Source organism: Aulostomus chinensis, chromosome 11 (assembly GCF_037954235.1).
Source record: "Aulostomus chinensis isolate RoL2024-O1b breed Wild chromosome 11, RoL_Achi_v1.0, whole genome shotgun sequence".
NCBI classification, from domain to species: Eukaryota; Metazoa; Chordata; class Actinopteri; order Syngnathiformes; family Aulostomidae; genus Aulostomus; species Aulostomus chinensis.
The window spans coordinates 10,569,856-10,586,245 of record NC_141330.1 but is presented as its reverse complement, the minus strand read 5'-3'; the positions used below and the strand labels follow the sequence as shown (position 1 = coordinate 10,586,245).

Here is a 16,390-nt window from a genome sequence, read left to right as displayed (position 1 = left end):
GATTAATGCACATAAATACAATAACATTACTTTAAAATTGCACCATTACGACATCATTCCCATTTCTTAGTCTCCGTTCAAATCACTTGATGACTGCTACCTCTCTGCTTTCACTTCAGGGCAAAGGGTGACACTGTGGGTGCGTGTCTACTACATCACGCATCTTTTGTTTTTTGTTTTTTTACAGCCTTTTTTTACCCCTGAAGAGTGCGATGTTCTTCCACCTGGATGCTTTAAAGAACTTGATCAGATTGAATTCGATTGTTGTTCCTCTGTAACTTTCAACCACCTTCGGGAGTCAACGGCTTTCTCTCTGTTTCCGAGATCTCAGCGTCACACGCTCCCTCGCTGTATTGGTGAGGGATGATGACGCGCCACCTGTACCTGCGAGGGGTGCGTGCGTCTTGCGCCGGCCGGGCACGCGGCCTTGGGGAACGGATGATGCGGATGCCATGGAAACAGGCCGATTAAATCCAGACCCTTATGTGCGCATTTATTTATTTAATATTTCATTTATACGCGCCGCGCGCTTCTGTGGATGTGCCTGCTCGACCTCTGAGGCTCGAGTCGGAGCGAGGAGCGCTTTTCAGCGGGGAGATCTGAGCAGCAGCAGCATCCTCCGCCGTTCAACAAGTTGTTTTATTTCGTGAAGCATTCCGCATGTGGTTGAGCCTGATTATCGGTGCCATACCATCGGAAAGGACGGCGCCGTACCCGGGCAGCCGGTGGATACAATGTCAGTGAAAGTCGGCAGGACTGTGAATCTTCGTGGCTGCGCCTGCTGATGAGAGGATTTCGGGCGTCAGACTGTGAACACCTTACCAAGTTAATTCCGTTATCAGTTGGGCTGTGTATAGAGCCCGTGGTGTCTCTTCTGGCTGGCCGAGCGCTTCAGCTTGAAGGCGCGCCTTCTTTCACGATGAGTGTTTTTCCGCTCGGTCACTGAAATGACAACATGCCGCGGATTCCCTGGAAACATGGGCTAGATCCGGGTACAGCCTATTTGACTTGTTTCCGCCGTGTTGTGTGTCCCAGTCGGTGTGTTTTTGTCTGTGTGTATTTGTGGTTGGTGGTAGTGTGCGTTTCACATTGAGTCGGTGCGCCTCGGAGTGTGAGCGCCCGTCCGTGCCTAAGATGTGCGTCCCTGATGTCCATTAACAACCCATCCCTCCTGACAGCGTCCTTGTCATTCATCCGCCGATGAATGTTCGCCACTCACAATGATCCCTCACGCCATGATCCAGAGTTAAACTGGGCGAGCAGCCTGGACACAGACGCTGGACGCCGACGGGCAGTGAGAAGAGACATCCGTTATCTACAAAAGACCGGGAATCTGGTGCCAGCATGACCGGCGTCGGAGCATTGAGGGCGGCTGTGGAGAGGAGAGGGAGGGCCTCGGGCGGGGAGCAGCGTTTCAAGGACGAGGAAGGAGGAATGATAGAGAAACATCTGTGAGGACAAACGAGACACTTTAAGAAAAGAGAAGTGAAGCGAAGCTGCTGGCGTCACACTGAAGGATTTCATGTCTGATTTTTTTTTTTCCAAGGGCACTGAGGTAAGGATGGCCACGCCGGCAGAGAGAGGGCAGAGGTGCGAGCCGTCGACACGCAGAGACACCACTTCTACTTAGCTTTTCAAATTTAATATTTCATGTGACATTGACATTCTCACATATGTAATCAAGACAGGTCGGCTACACTTGTTTTTCTGAGGGGGGCGGGAGTTGCAGTTCTTGGCTACACGCCCTCCTCTAACCCTCACTCGGGTGGGATGGATGGGGTGGCTGGAGGTGTAGGTACCTCCGGTAGCACCGGAGGATCCGGGGGTGATAGTCTCCCCAGGCGGAATGGAGGGGACTCAAAGCGGCGTAGTAAAGGGAGCCTGCCCTCTCCGGGCTACAGGCTGTCCCAGGCCTCGCTGGAGGGGGACAAGGGCTCCTTCGGGGCTGACAGCACCTCCTCAGGTGGACGTGGCCGCCGCCTCTCTATCATGAGCTCCTCCACCAGGGACGGCCTTCCCTTTCGCTCAGCGGGCACGCCGACCACGCCGGTGCCCCTCCCGCCTCCACCCTCCTCCTCCTCCTCAGCCCACCCGCCGTCACGCTCAGTGGGCTTCGCCACGTCCCGCGCCGCCTTGGCCTCCACCTCCTCCACTGGAACTGGAGTCATGGTCGTAGCCACAGGTCAAGAGACCACCACTACCACGGCCTGCAACACCACTTCGGCAGGGACCCCCGAGATGGTGGGTCAGTCTGGACTGGGTGGGTTTGGAATGGGGCTGGACGGAGAGGACTACAGCAACTCTAACCAGAGCACCTTCATCCAGAGACAGTTTGGAGCCATGCTGCAGCCCGGGGTCAACAAGTTTAGCCTGCGCATGTTTGGATCACACAAAGCTGTAGCCCTGGAGCAGGAGAGGCTGAAATCAGCAGGGTCGTGGATCATACACCCTTACAGTGACTTCAGGTATGGAGCCAGACACCTCACACACACACACACACACACACACACACACACACACACACACACACACACACACACACACACACACACACACACACACACACACAAATGCACACTCCACAACATGCCATCACAAAAAAATGTTTTTGCAAAACAACTTGTAGCACATAAAATTTCGTTGGATATAAATGGATCTGAGCAACAAGAGAGGTTGCTGGGGAATAATCCCAGACTCTAGAGAAGGGAGCAGGAAACAGGTCCTGTTGTGTTGAGGATTTCAACTGAGAGGCAAAATGAGGTACAGGAGGTTCAATATATCTTGTCTATTATGAATAATACATTTATTGAAATAGTAATATTGCCTCCTGCAATGTTGGCTGCTCAGGAGGTGCAACATTTAAGAAAAATAAGTGTTTAGATACCATTTTTATAAGATGTTGTGCTGCAGAGATGATCTGGCCTGCAAATCCTATTGTTTAAATCGAAGAAAGCATTGCACATCATCACATTTTCATATGTTTTTTCAGTGACTATAAGTATAGTGGTGTCAATATCAGTTGACTAGCTAAATATAGTATATATAAATCATGTAGCCCTAGTGTACTGCAGGCCTAGTGTTAGAGATGTGGGGGTTGGTTTGAGGAGGGGGAGAATAAGAGGAGTGGATGAAAATTACGGAGCGTGATGGAATCAGGGGGTGTTTATATAAGGGCAAGAGTGCAGCTGAGGAAGACTCCTCCAATTTAGGCAGTACACTGTCATGGCACCTCTCCCCATTGACAGAAAAACCAAGACTCACTGTGGCCTGTTGTTTCCTCAAAAAGTGTTTCACAGTTAGACAGAGATAGATGTGAGGAGTTGCAAATTAGAAGGACAAATTTAGCCCTGAGGTGTTTGGCTGATCAGGGAGGGAGCTAGAGATGCCTTCCATGTCAGTTAGCAACATGAACTTAGCACAGCACCCCCTGCTGTTGACTCCATGCAGGGTTTTTTTTTCTGCTACCTGAGCTGAAAATCAATATAAACTGGAGTGAAATTGACTGTTGAGGATGTTTTATTTTGTTTACTTCCGCTAAAGTGACTCCCAGAGATACAAACAAACCTGACAGTGGTATTATGAAAGGTTTCTCCCCTCTTTGAGTGGAGAGTGAACTTCAGTTTTATAATTCTAATAACACCCACATGCTTTCAGACACTAGCATGTTTCCCTAAAGAGACTTTGCATATCATACACTCCTAAAATGTGCAGGTGCAGAGAGCAGAGGGAGAGACGGTGTTCATAATCTCCAGACAGACAGCAGCAACAATGGATGACTTGATCCCCATGGCTCCTGGCCCACTTTTGTCTCATCAGTCACACACACATACACACATACATACACACACACACACACACACACACACACACACATACACACATACAGAGTCATTTTGTATTGTCTGTCAATTTGATGATCAGTCAAGTGCTGCTCATGCGTCTGCTCACAGGTGATATGGGATCAGTGAGGACCGATTGATGAAGGGGTGTGGATGGATGGATGGATGGATGGATGGATGGATGGATGGATGGATGGATGGATGGAATAATTGAATCTCAGTCCACTTATTGATATTCATGCATGATAGCTCAAGATGCAAATCATCCTAATGATCCTGTTTGAGAATTACAATTGAATTTTGATTAATTATGTATGGCATTCTGAATTATGCAGATTGAGTGTGCATTATGCATAATTCAAGCATCTAACTTTTCAGTTAAGTATCAGTAGTCTGGAGCAATGTCTGAGGCGTGTGGCCGCAGCCAGAGAACCAAAGACAGATTACTACTAAAGCCCCGTCTTGGTTTTTGACCCAGCGCTGACCTTGAACACGCGAGATGGTTTGTGTATGTGAATACTTGTGTGTGAGCAGTGCAGAGTCAGATGATAAGCTCTAACACCCTTCACCTCATTAAGAAAACACATTGCACCGCTACACCTATAAGAATATGAAACAAGTGGCAGAAGAGGTGAAGAAAATACTTAGTCTGGCATGACTTGAGGCTTTTTAAAATGAGCAAAGGGAAACATAAAGAAAAACCAGCAAAGATGTTGGAACAGTCATCACTCCTAATAGTAACCGATGTATTTTATGATAGCTTGCAACTGCTGAGCTAGTTTGTATATCTGGCAGGTTGATGGGTGGAAACCTGCACAGAACTGACATCTGGCCAGCTGCAAACAGGGAACCAATCAAAGACCACATGGGAGACTCTTAGCCTCACTTACAGTAACATTAGCGTTTGGTGTGACAGCAGCTGAGCAGGTAGATGCAGGTCACTTCTCCTCTAGCACCTGTTCATTTCTTAAACGGAATCGCGACGAGGCCACAGATAGCAGCTGTAATTGCATTCGAATATGTGTGTGTGTGTGTGTGTGTGTGTGTGTGTTCACAAGCAACTACACACAACTGTTCATGCATGTCCGCCTGCATGAACTAAACACACACACACACACACACACACACACACACACACAGGTATCTGAGAAGGCAGGCGAGTGTTTAGCATAACATGACAAGCATTTGAGTTTGGATCTGACATCTTGTGTGTTTTGTTGTTCTGCTTTGTTCTCCTGAGCTCATCAGCTGTCACATTTAACAACAACATCCGTGTACGGTGTCTTCTACTACAAAACTAAAACGTGATTCCTTTAATAACATCATTCCACTGTTAGATTCACCCTTATATGTTGTCCAAGAGCGTCCACTCTAAGCTTTTTGAGTCCCATCCTCCGTCTGAAGATAAAGTACCACCATACAGTCTGGATTTAGAATATTATAATATCTGGTTATACAGACAAAAATAAACATCCAGTTATTATGACGCAATTTTAAATGTTGTTCATCATTAACAGAATTAACAATGTGTGTCTTTAAGGTCAGCGATGAATCCTCATCACTGTCACTACAGCAACAGAACCTCCACGTCTGTGTTGCTGTAAATAATCCCACTATTTACTGCCAGTGTTTATGAAGTGATGCTTCTCAGTAGTAAAAGTGGCAAAGTCACTGAGACGTGTGAGTGTGTGTGGCAGTGTGATGACTCATACTTAATCTTCATCAGTCTTGCGCTAGCATCCCACCATGAGGTTGTGTTACTAAATTAGGGCTCAATAGTGATCGACCACAGAGCTAGAGTCTATTTTCTCACAGAAGATAGAGAGCGAGAGAGAGAGGATGCAAGTCATCGATACGGGTTGAGGTGATGGATCAAAGGAATTATGGGAAGAGACAGGAGGATGACAGAAGTCGACTCAAGATGATTGGATCATCTCCTCTGTCATACTTTAATCACTTCCACCATCCCAGTGACACGACTGTTTCCTCATATTTTTATGGGCGAGTTACGTCACAGTCGTTCTCTCCGACATGAAATACAGATTGATGAGGCTTTTCATTCTCTTCTGTTCCGGTCTGCGTCTCCTTTCAATTCAATTCTCTTTACTCTTGTTCTGCTTTATCGGCGTGCAAGATAAAGAATCTGTTGTGTATTTCTAAACTGTTTGCAAATTCATGTCAGATTTATGAATAAAAACCCAGCGTCGCATATCAGAAAGCCTCCAGGGTCTTTACAGCCTGTACAACGTACGACACCAACTGGCTTTAAAACTTCATATCAAATCATGAAGAATGGGAGGGAGGAGGAATGGAGGAGAGACCTGTCCTCCAGGATGGATAGGCAGGAAATAGATCTGTGTAAAATAGAGCAAGATAGTGAAGATAACATGATGAGAAATTATGATAAAGTTACAGGCGGATTGATAACATGGGCCGACAGATGTGCCACTTCTGGAATTCTACAATATAACTCACCCTTATGTGACGAATTGGTGAGTGTGTGCATAAAAAGTGTTTGAAATATTTTCACAGTTATTTTTTTGATGTGTAATAGAAAAGAAATACCTCAAATCAGTCAAATATGATTGAAGTAAATGTGGCAGTGACATTTTCCCTTGTTTTTAATATGAACATTTGCTCTGTTCTATACATTTTGTACTGGATGCTCACCTGCTCTGCTAGCAGTTAACATGCAAGAAATTAACATACTTTACCATTTTGTATGACCAGGAAGTGAAACAAGTGAAATTATGATTTTTATACAGGCATCTTCATTCATGTATTCATCTATTTTAGACTATTATTTATTAATTCGCGGGCCGGATACAGCCCGCCTCCACATTTGGCCCGACCCCCTGAACAATACCAGAGACGCATTTTGATTTTTTTTTTTTCCATATATGTGTATTTGTATTTGATAATAAAATTGATAGCTAGCTATGAACTATTTTCATTATTAACTATTAAGGTGTGTTCACACCAAACGCGACGCGAATTGTCACGTCGCTTTATTCGCGCGAATTTGATCGCTGGATCAATATGTTTATATTCGCGTCATTCGCAAAAAAAAGCGACGCCAAAATTTGCATTGCCATTTGGTGTGAACACAGTCAGTTAGTAACTATTTCATACACGCATAGAATGCGGTATTCTATTCCACCCTTCTGCAGTCTGTGCCCCTATCTGGCAACCCCCAGAAAAAAATCCTAGACCCGAACCCAGAGAGGGTTATTTGGTAGTGTCACTATAGATTTCCTGACTTTTTTTCTGTGAAGAACCCAGAGAGAGTTATCTGGTAGTGTGGCTTTCTGGAAAACAATACATTTTTACGTTTGGGCACCCCTCCGATCGTCACACTTTTTCTGTTACAAACTGACCCCGGCCCCCCATCAGAGAGGGGAAAAGTTATGTGCCCCTCACAGAAAAAAGTTTGGGGACCCCTGCTCTAAATTGACCGTAGGCCCATCCAGGGTGAACCCCGCCTCTCATCTGAAGGTTGCTGGGATAGGCTCCAGCCCCCCCCCCCCCCCCCCCCCCACGACCCTTAACAGGATAAGCGGTATAATATGGATGAATGGATGCGCTATTTTATTGTCTTTTAAGGGAAATGAAATTTTATTTTTCTTATATATGGAAATGCGTACCAAACATGACAATAAATTAAACTGCGCCAGTCAAACTGCAACATCAATATCGATAAACATATCAATATTGATTGATACCTTTGACACTGGTTCCTCAACACTAATGTTTTGAATACAGAAATCAATTTTTGAAGGTTCATGGTTGAAGATTTGCTTCTCAGGTATTGAATTTTAGAACTGAGGGTTGATGCTGAGTTTGGTACTCAGGCCTATAGCGATGTGTCAATGCCAGGTATACTTTTATATAACTATGTTTGCCTTTTTGTTTCTAGAGATCTTGTTTGAGCATTTGAATGTAATTCCACCATCCATCCATTTTCTATACCGCGTATCCATTGAGGGTCGTGGGGGGGGGGGGGGGGGGTTTCTTGACACTTCGACATAGTCATGGGGGGAAGTGAGGATCAAACCAGCGACCCTTCGGTTGCTAGAAGCCACCCTACCACTGAGCCATACCACCCCCTGAATGTAATTCATTTGTAAATAAAAAAAACTTAATTTGATAACTTTTCCAGCGAGGACCATCCTTTTTATCAAAAAGTGCTCGTACGTGATATGGATTAGGGATGTAGAAGCACCAATAGTGAAGGCACAACATCACATACATTGACTACATACAAGAATCTAACTCATTTCTCTGCATCTAGATTCTACTGGGACCTGCTGATGTTACTGCTGATGATGGGGAACTTAATCATCCTACCAGTGGGCATCACGTTCTTCAGAGACGAGAACACTCCCTCGTGGATCATCTTCAACGTGGTGTCTGACACTCTGTTCATGGTCGACTTGGTTCTCAACTTCAGAACCGGCATTGTGAAGGAGGACAGCACTGAGATTCTGCTGGACCCCAGGTCAGGAGGAGAATGAATGTGTTAATGACTCACAAGTGTCAAGGCCACGGTGGGGAGGGTGGTGCTGGGGGAGTATTAATCTAGAATATCAATATGGCAGCCATCAATTTAAATGTCTTCTCCCCATCTGCTGTCTGAGTGTTTAAACAAATCCGTGTGTGAGATATGAAAAGGTGATGTGCAGCCAGTGGCAGAGCTTTGTTCACATCCCAGCTCTATGTCTGATGAATATTGATGAGATGTGTTGAATGCCAGGCAAATGTTGGAGCCACGTCCACAAGGCTATTTCGCCAAATGAGAAATGTCACCAGTCTTCACTCTGTGTCTCAGAGCAATCCGCCAGAACTATCTGAAGAGCTGGTTCCTCGTAGACTTTGTGTCATCTATCCCGGTGGACTACATCTTCCTAATGGTGGACAGTCTGGACTCTGAGGTCTACAGGACAGCCAGGGCGCTGCGTATTGTCCGCTTCACCAAAATCCTGAGTCTGCTGAGGCTGCTTCGCCTCTCTAGACTCATCCGCTACATCCACCAGTGGGAGGAGGTGAGAAACAGAGGCTGGAAACAGAGACCAGAGTCAAAGACATATTTGTTGAAAGAGGTAGCACAAAACTCATTAATTATTTAAGCTATGACTCATCATAAGCACTTTTCTATGAAATATCATCGTTAGGGTAGAATTGCCATAATATGTTGAATATTTTATTGATTTCCAACAGTTTTTTTCAGAAAATCATATATTATACCAAAAAAAAAAAAAACCTTTAAAACACACCACATACCCTCTCCACCTTCACTGCACCCCTCTGCTCCTCGTCAGATCTTTCATATGACCTATGACCTTGCCAGTGCCATGGTGCGGATTGTAAATCTGATTGGCATGATGCTGCTGCTGTGCCACTGGGACGGCTGCCTCCAGTTCCTTGTGCCCATGTTGCAGGACTTCCCTCCTGACTGCTGGGTTTCCAAGAACCTGATGGTGGTGAGTCTCTAACCTGCAGTCTGCATATGAGTTCATGTGTTTGACTGAGTTATTTCTGATGTGCATCTATGAATGCTTTAATTGTGTGATGAACAAAACAGAACAATAATTGATCTGAATCAAATGAAACACAAAGCCATATCTTGCTTGTTTGAACAGTGTGTACAAAATTCATTTCACATGGAAGCAAACCACTAACTCTGAAAGGCCTGGTTCAGGGTTATCTGTGTGTGTGCAGTGACAGAGTGTTTATCAGATTGTTTGCTCCTTATCTGCGTTAATTGGCTCATGCAGAAACACGTCCAATTGGAATAAAAGTGACTATCGTCATCACAGGGGAAAAAAAATCTCCAATTAAAATCCTCAATAGAGATCAGGTGGATGAGTGAATGCGCAAATGTGCGTTGATCACGTGCACGCAGTCGTACGGACGACGTTAAATACACACAGCTGTATGAAAGGCTGACTCATGTCTCTAAGGTTGCCTTGGTGACTGTTGCTTAGCAGGTTGATTGTGGGATATTCCCTCGAGAAAATCCCCTCATCTGTTGGACCATTAACATCTTAGTAATTGGATTCACACACAACCTTACACATGAGGGCATACACATACAAATACAAGCTGCTCTTATTTCAGCCTTAAGGGTATTTAATAATGTATAATGATTGCTCTTTTACTGCCTGTGTGGTTATTCTTAATGTATCATGCAGCCTTCAAAACATAATTTCAAGTCGTAAGCTGTTCTGTCAGTTAAAGAGCTCTGCTTTTACATGTTATGATCCTGGCTGTATTTTGTGAATTAGTGTGGCTAAGCACCGCTGGAAAAAAAAAGAAAAAAGAAAAGATCCCGTAAGCTGACTAAAATAAGAACAACTCAGTATTGCGGCGCCTTGGTAATTAACACTTGAAACTTCTTTTACTCCCCTGTCACACTCGTCTGTCTCTCCCACTCGCAGAATGACACATGGGGCGTGCAGTACTCCTATGCTCTATTCAAAGCCATGAGCCACATGTTATGTATTGGCTATGGTGCCCAGGCTCCAGAGGGGATGACTGATGTGTGGCTCACCATGCTGAGCATGATCGTAGGCGCCACCTGCTATGCCATGTTCATCGGCCACGCCACTGCTCTCATTCAGTCCCTGGACTCTTCACGACGGCAGTACCAGGAAAAGGTGAAATGTTCTTTGTCAGTCCATTCATTTCTCCCTCAGTATTCTTTGTAGTTTAGCTATTTGAAATCCAAATATTTCCTGGCAATGGCTGCTGCTAATACTTCCTAAATGAGTTCATCTTTCAATACTTGATGTGATTAGTTGTCTGTAAAATGTAAGAATTAGTAAGAAATGTTCTTGACAACTTTCCAGAGCCTAAGGCATCTTTGAATTGCTTGTCTAGTTGAGCCAAAAGTGCAGAATACAAATGTGTAGATGAAAAATTAATGAACTATTCTTTGATCAAGGGACTTTTGAAGATGACAAAATGACAAATTTTCTTGAACTCCCTATTCTCAGTTGCAAGGAATCTGACAGCCTCAACATAAAATTGTGATGGATATGTTTTACTATATTCTTATATTTTATGGACAATAAAACATTACATTATTCAATAAAATAATTAGACATCCAGAGGAAAAAAGTCTTGAGGTAGTTTTTTTCTCCTTGACAAAATTTGGCATTGTGACGTCAACTTAATGTACAGTCATCATCAAATCTGCATCACCATTGAAACATGTTATTTTTAAAGCGTGTTGGTCTGCAGATGTCTCACCTGTCTGTGTGTGTTCTTGTATGTTCCTGCAGTACAAGCAAGTGGAGCAGTACATGTCGTTCCACAAACTTCCTGCTGACGTCCGGCAAAAGATCCATGAGTACTACGAACACCGCTTCCAGGGGAAAATGTTTGACGAGGAGAACATCCTGGGAGAACTCAGTGAGCCACTTAAGGAGGTAACAAGTTCATGAGCACCCTCACATTTACAAAATCGGATTACAAATGGTTCGTCCTTCCCTGCTGTCTCACATTCTCTGCTTTTTCTCCACATAGGAGATAGTCAGCTTTAACTGCCGGAGTCTGGTGGCGAACATGCCGCTGTTTGCCAACGCTGATCCCAACTTTGTGACCGCCGTGCTGACCAAGCTTCGCTTTGAAGTGTTCCAGCCTGCAGACTTCATCATCCGCGAGGGCACAGTTGGACGGAAGATGTACTTTATCCAACATGGACGAGTCAGTGTACTGACACGTGGCAACAAGGAAACCAAACTGAGTGATGGGTCTTATTTTGGAGGTGAGCCAAGCCAAGCAGTCTAGAAACGTCTTGCAGATAGAGTTTTCAGCTGGGGGATAGAAGATGATGCTAGCTCATGTTTGTACATATTACTGGGGGATTTATTTATCCTATTTATCCTATTTTCCAGTTTTCTTGTCCGTGTTTTTTCCGCAGAGATCTGTCTGTTGACACGTGGCCGGAGGACAGCCAGCGTCCGTGCAGACACATATTGTCGCTTATACTCTCTCAGCGTGGACAGCTTTAATGAGGTGTTGGAGGAACACCCGATGATGCGGCGTGCCTTTGAAACTGTCGCTGTCGACCGTTTAGATCGCATTGGTAATGTATGGATTTCTGACTTGCACATCCTTTTTTGAGAGGTTATTTGATTTATCGTTTTAATTCATCCATCCAATCTTTGAATACACTTCTGAGGAACTTTGTCAGCCACGTCCTCAGCTGAAAAGTCAGAGCACATCTTGGAAACAAGCTGAGAGAAATAATAACGGATTAGCAATGTCTCCAGTGAAGAAAAGCCTTAGGCTGAAACCCCAGCTGTCTAATATTTATTCTGTGTACACCTTTATCTTCTACAAAGTAAAACATTGTTTTTTTCACACCTTCCATATCTGCAATGAGTTGGCACATAATAACTCAGATAAAAAGGGAGTTTTTGCAACTTTTCTTGTATTCCTTCACAGGCAGGAAAAACTCCATGCTCCTGCGGAAGTCATCCCAGGGTGGTTCGCTGGGTGGTAGCATGGGTCGTGGTGGAGGTCGGGGTGGAGGAGGTCCAGGGGCAGGTGGAGGTCTGGCAGCTTGCAATTTGGGCTCCTGTGACAGCATGCTGGTGCAGCAGATTGTCAAACATGACAGCATGCCGGCCATGCAGGATGCCATTGCAGCTGCTGCAGCAGGAAGAAGTGGAGTCATGGGAGGAAGTGGCGCTGTGTCTCCCAGGCCACGCCCTGTCATCTGGGCACCGCTGGTCCATGCCCCCCTACAGACTGCTGCTGCCACCAGTAATGTAGCCATTGCCCTCATGCACCAGCAGCAGCAACAGCAGCAGCAACTCCAGCAGTTGCAGCAGCAGCATGCACTTGGAAGTGCATTCTTCCTCCCCTCTCCGCTTATCTCTCCTTCACCCTCTTCTTCTTTTCCCCTCTCTCCTCCTCGTGGTCCAGTCTTGCAGCCCCTTCGTCCATCAGTCAGCTCCCTCATCGGGATGATGGCAATGGGAGGGATGGGAGGTTTGTCCCCAAGAGGATTTCCTGCTTCCCCCTCAACCATGGGCCCACCTGGTGGGTTGACATCACCTCCAATTGCCAAAACTCCACCCACTCCTGCCCCTTCTGTCCCAACTTCTGTCCAGCAAGGACGGACTCTTCATTACAGCCTCCGCCTTCAGGCTGATCATCCTTCAGTCATAGGTGGGCCTATTGGAGCACCTACAAGTGGGGGGCCAACAACTCCACCCCTCCACAAGGTACCTGCCAACAACACCGCTGCTGCTTCTGGTGCCCCAACGGATGGCAGCACTTCTGTGACAAGTCAACAGGGAGCAAAAGAAGCTCTTTTACGTCATGGAGGAAACAGTTCTCAGGGTCTGCCAGCATTAGGCAGACTCACTCAGGAGGCTAGGCTGCTGTCTGCTTCGCAGCCCACTCTGCCTCACCGCTCGTGGGCTGGTGTGCAGCCTCATCCGCCTCTCCACCGGAAGGCGTCCGGTGGTAATTTGCTGGCAGCTCCTTTCCTGGCAGGGCAGTTAGCCAGAGGTGGCAGCGCAGGCATTCTGACATCCAACACTCCGATACAGCTGATAAGCAATGTGATGTTAAATACCCAAACACAAGCACAGGCCACAGTTCTCACTCAGCCCACTATAGCACAAGCTATCTCTGCAAGTGCAGCCATGTTCACACCGTCTGCCCCTCATGCTGCACACATGCCTTCTGCAGCTTCTTCCTCTTCTCCGAAGCAAACCCCACTATCCTCTGCCACCCCTTCACCTGTGCCCACTCCCCCATCTCCTACCCCGACTCCATCCCAAACACCTCGCCCCAAACCAGTTCCAATGACCCCATCTCGCTCCTCCTCACCTCCACCCTGCTCCACCCCTCCAACAGCAGGAACAACCGCACCATCATTCAATTCAACCCCTCGTCCCAAACCAATCGCTACACCCTCTCCCTGCTCTTCCTCACCCTCTCCCTCCTCCACTCCCCCACAGTCCTCGGTTTCAAACCCTGTTCCGCTTCCTCAAACATTTGGGCCCAAGTCGTCCCTTACTTGCTCCTCTCCTCCATCTTCCTTGGTCACTTCTTCCACTCCTCGTCCCAAACCAATTGCCACACCTTCTCCCTGTTCTTCCTCTCCCTCTCCCTCCTCCACTCCCCCCCAGTCCTCTGCTTCAACTGCTATTCCACTTCCTCAAACATTTGGGCCCAAGTCATCACTTACCTCATCCTCTCCCCCGTCTTCTTTGGTCACCTCTTCAACACCACGCCCTCAGAGCCCCAGAGCCAAAGCATCCAACACACCTCCTTCTGCTTCACCAATGTCTGGTGCGAGTCCTGCACCCACTCCAATACCTTCTCCAACTCAGGCAGCACGTACCCGCACTACCACTCCCTCCCAAACCCCTGCGCAAACTCTCTCATCAGTTTCCTCCCAAAGCCCAACTTCTACCCAAACGACACTGACCCCTACCCCTTCCCTCTCCCCCATCCCTGCCACATCCATCCCCACCCTGAGTAAATCCCAGAGTCCAACACCTTGTTTACAGCCATCTGTCTTTAGTTCAGCCAAGGCCCCCACCTCGAGCCAGATCTCAAAACCCTCTTCCCCTCTAAACCCAGTGCTCACAATCACAAGTTCTCCCACCAAAGTAACTTTCTCGGTTCATCCTGTAAAGCAAACCCCTCCCGTCCTTACCCCAAGTCCCACCTCAGGTTCACTTCGTTCCACAAAATCAACCCCAGCAACAACCTTAGTCTCATCAACTTTATGCCCAAACCTGAGCTCCACTAACCCCTCTACTCCGACCACCACCACCTCTCCTAGCATCTCTCCTGCATCTACACAACCCCCAAAACAACTGCCAACCACCACAACTGCCCCTACCCACTCCTCAAAACTAAACACACCCTCTACTCCTACCAAGACCATTGCTCCACCCACCCAGTCTGCACAAGCAGCCACCCCAGCTAACACCACCTCTCCTAAAGGGGGGAAAAAGGACCCCCAGCTGTCACTAGCCAGAAAAGACTCAGAGGGACTAAGACACAAACTGCCTGCCAATATGTAAAAAAAAAGAAGAAGAGGAAGAAAAGATCTCACGGGAGGTTTTGTGCGCTGATTAGCAAAGCCATGGACATGGACAGAGTTGTGTTGGTATCCAATCTCATGTGGGCAGGTAGATGTTTGCATTCACTCTAGGATGTGATTGTCTTAGAACATCAGTGTTCATGTGACTCTAAACCAAACCATCACTCAAGGAGAAAGACTGTGAGGTCTGTTGATGCGCTCGTGCAAGAGTCTAAAAAAAACGTTCAAATGTATACATACATATCTGCGTTAGTGATTATTGGAGCAAGCAGGGACGTGGAAATATGATTTAGAACTCAGAGAAAAATATGTAGAAAAAGTCTTCAAGTGTTGGATAATTAAAAGAGCAATACATGTAAAACATCTGACATCATGTACAAGGAAATGACCTTGACAATAAAAAATGTGAGAAAATAATCATTTCTCTGCTGCTGCTGCTGCTGCTGCGAATGCTGCTGCTGCTGCTGCTGGGAAGATAGTCTGTTTTGTTTCAAATACAGGCAATAGAACATGTTACTGGTTTCCAGCTCCAACTCCCTCTTGCTTCCCATTCTTCACCAAAGTGTAATATTTTCTCATCAGAGTAATAAGGATCATTATATAGACTTTAAAAATCACTGTAAAGCTGATACTCATGTGAATTTGAATAATTAGGAGCAGTCCACTGGTAGTTTTGTTGTCCCAAGTGTGTGTGTGTGTGTGATGTTTAGTTTTTGAACACTTTTAAAACTTACATGTTCGCTCTGACAACTTCTGTAAATTGTGTTTTTATCGTGCGACACATACAATACTGCTCTGCTGTGCACTGTGGCTCACTTAGTTTTGTTCCACCCGGCTCCGTGTAAATACGTGCCTCTCTGTTGGTCTGTTGTATGCCTCCTCGCTCCTCTGCCTCTTTCATCTCCGTCCGCCTTTCATCTGATTTCACAGCTCTGGTCGCTAACTGTTTCTTTGACGCTTACACACTCTCTCCCACCCTCTCAGTTTCCCCGACACTTTGCTCTCTGCTTCCATCAGCCTTATGTTCAACTGGTGGTCTTCTCTGTCTGTCGCCCATTTCCGGTAATGTTTGATGTTTTGTGTGGGTAGCAACAAGGCATTTCTGTCTTAACCCCTGATACCATGTTGCCTAGACTAAATATTTAAGGACCAAATGTTTTATTTTCTATTTATCACAGCTTTAGCTTTTGAGTGGAGAAAAATAGTTAATAATGTCAAACTGATGATGTTGACTGTGGCATTGAAAATGATGACGACGACTGTGGTGATCTCAGCAACGCTGGTGGTGATGATGATGAAGGTGATGTATATCTGGATGTATGAATAAAGTAGCTTTAGATATCATCTTGTTGAGTGTGTTGAGGCATGTGCTCATTTGTGTTTGCATGTGTATTTCTGTCTGATATGAAAATATATATATTTATACATATATATATATTGATATTTGAATTGCTGTGACAGTAATCAGTGGCAG

The 16,390-nt window shown here is 45.9% G+C and overlaps 1 protein-coding gene across 2 annotated transcripts; it reads left to right on the top strand.

Annotated features, from left to right (window-relative positions):
* The first annotated feature begins 440 nt into the window (after positions 1-440).
* On the top strand, positions 441-16,390 carry LOC147253270 (uncharacterized). Of its 2 annotated transcripts, XM_086218351.1 has the most exons (10): positions 441-992; positions 1,179-2,465; positions 8,131-8,337; positions 8,668-8,881; positions 9,158-9,319; positions 10,277-10,495; positions 11,123-11,269; positions 11,367-11,607; positions 11,764-11,928; positions 12,291-16,390. In XM_086218351.1, the coding sequence occupies exons 2-10, from the start codon at positions 1,771-1,773 to the stop codon at positions 14,894-14,896; spliced, it is 4,656 nt and encodes a 1,551-aa protein (XP_086074477.1). In that variant the 5' UTR covers positions 441-992; positions 1,179-1,770; the 3' UTR covers positions 14,897-16,390. The 2 variants fall into 2 exon arrangements, with proteins under 2 accessions (XP_086074477.1, XP_086074476.1); XM_086218350.1 differs by having other exon boundaries at positions 441-2,465.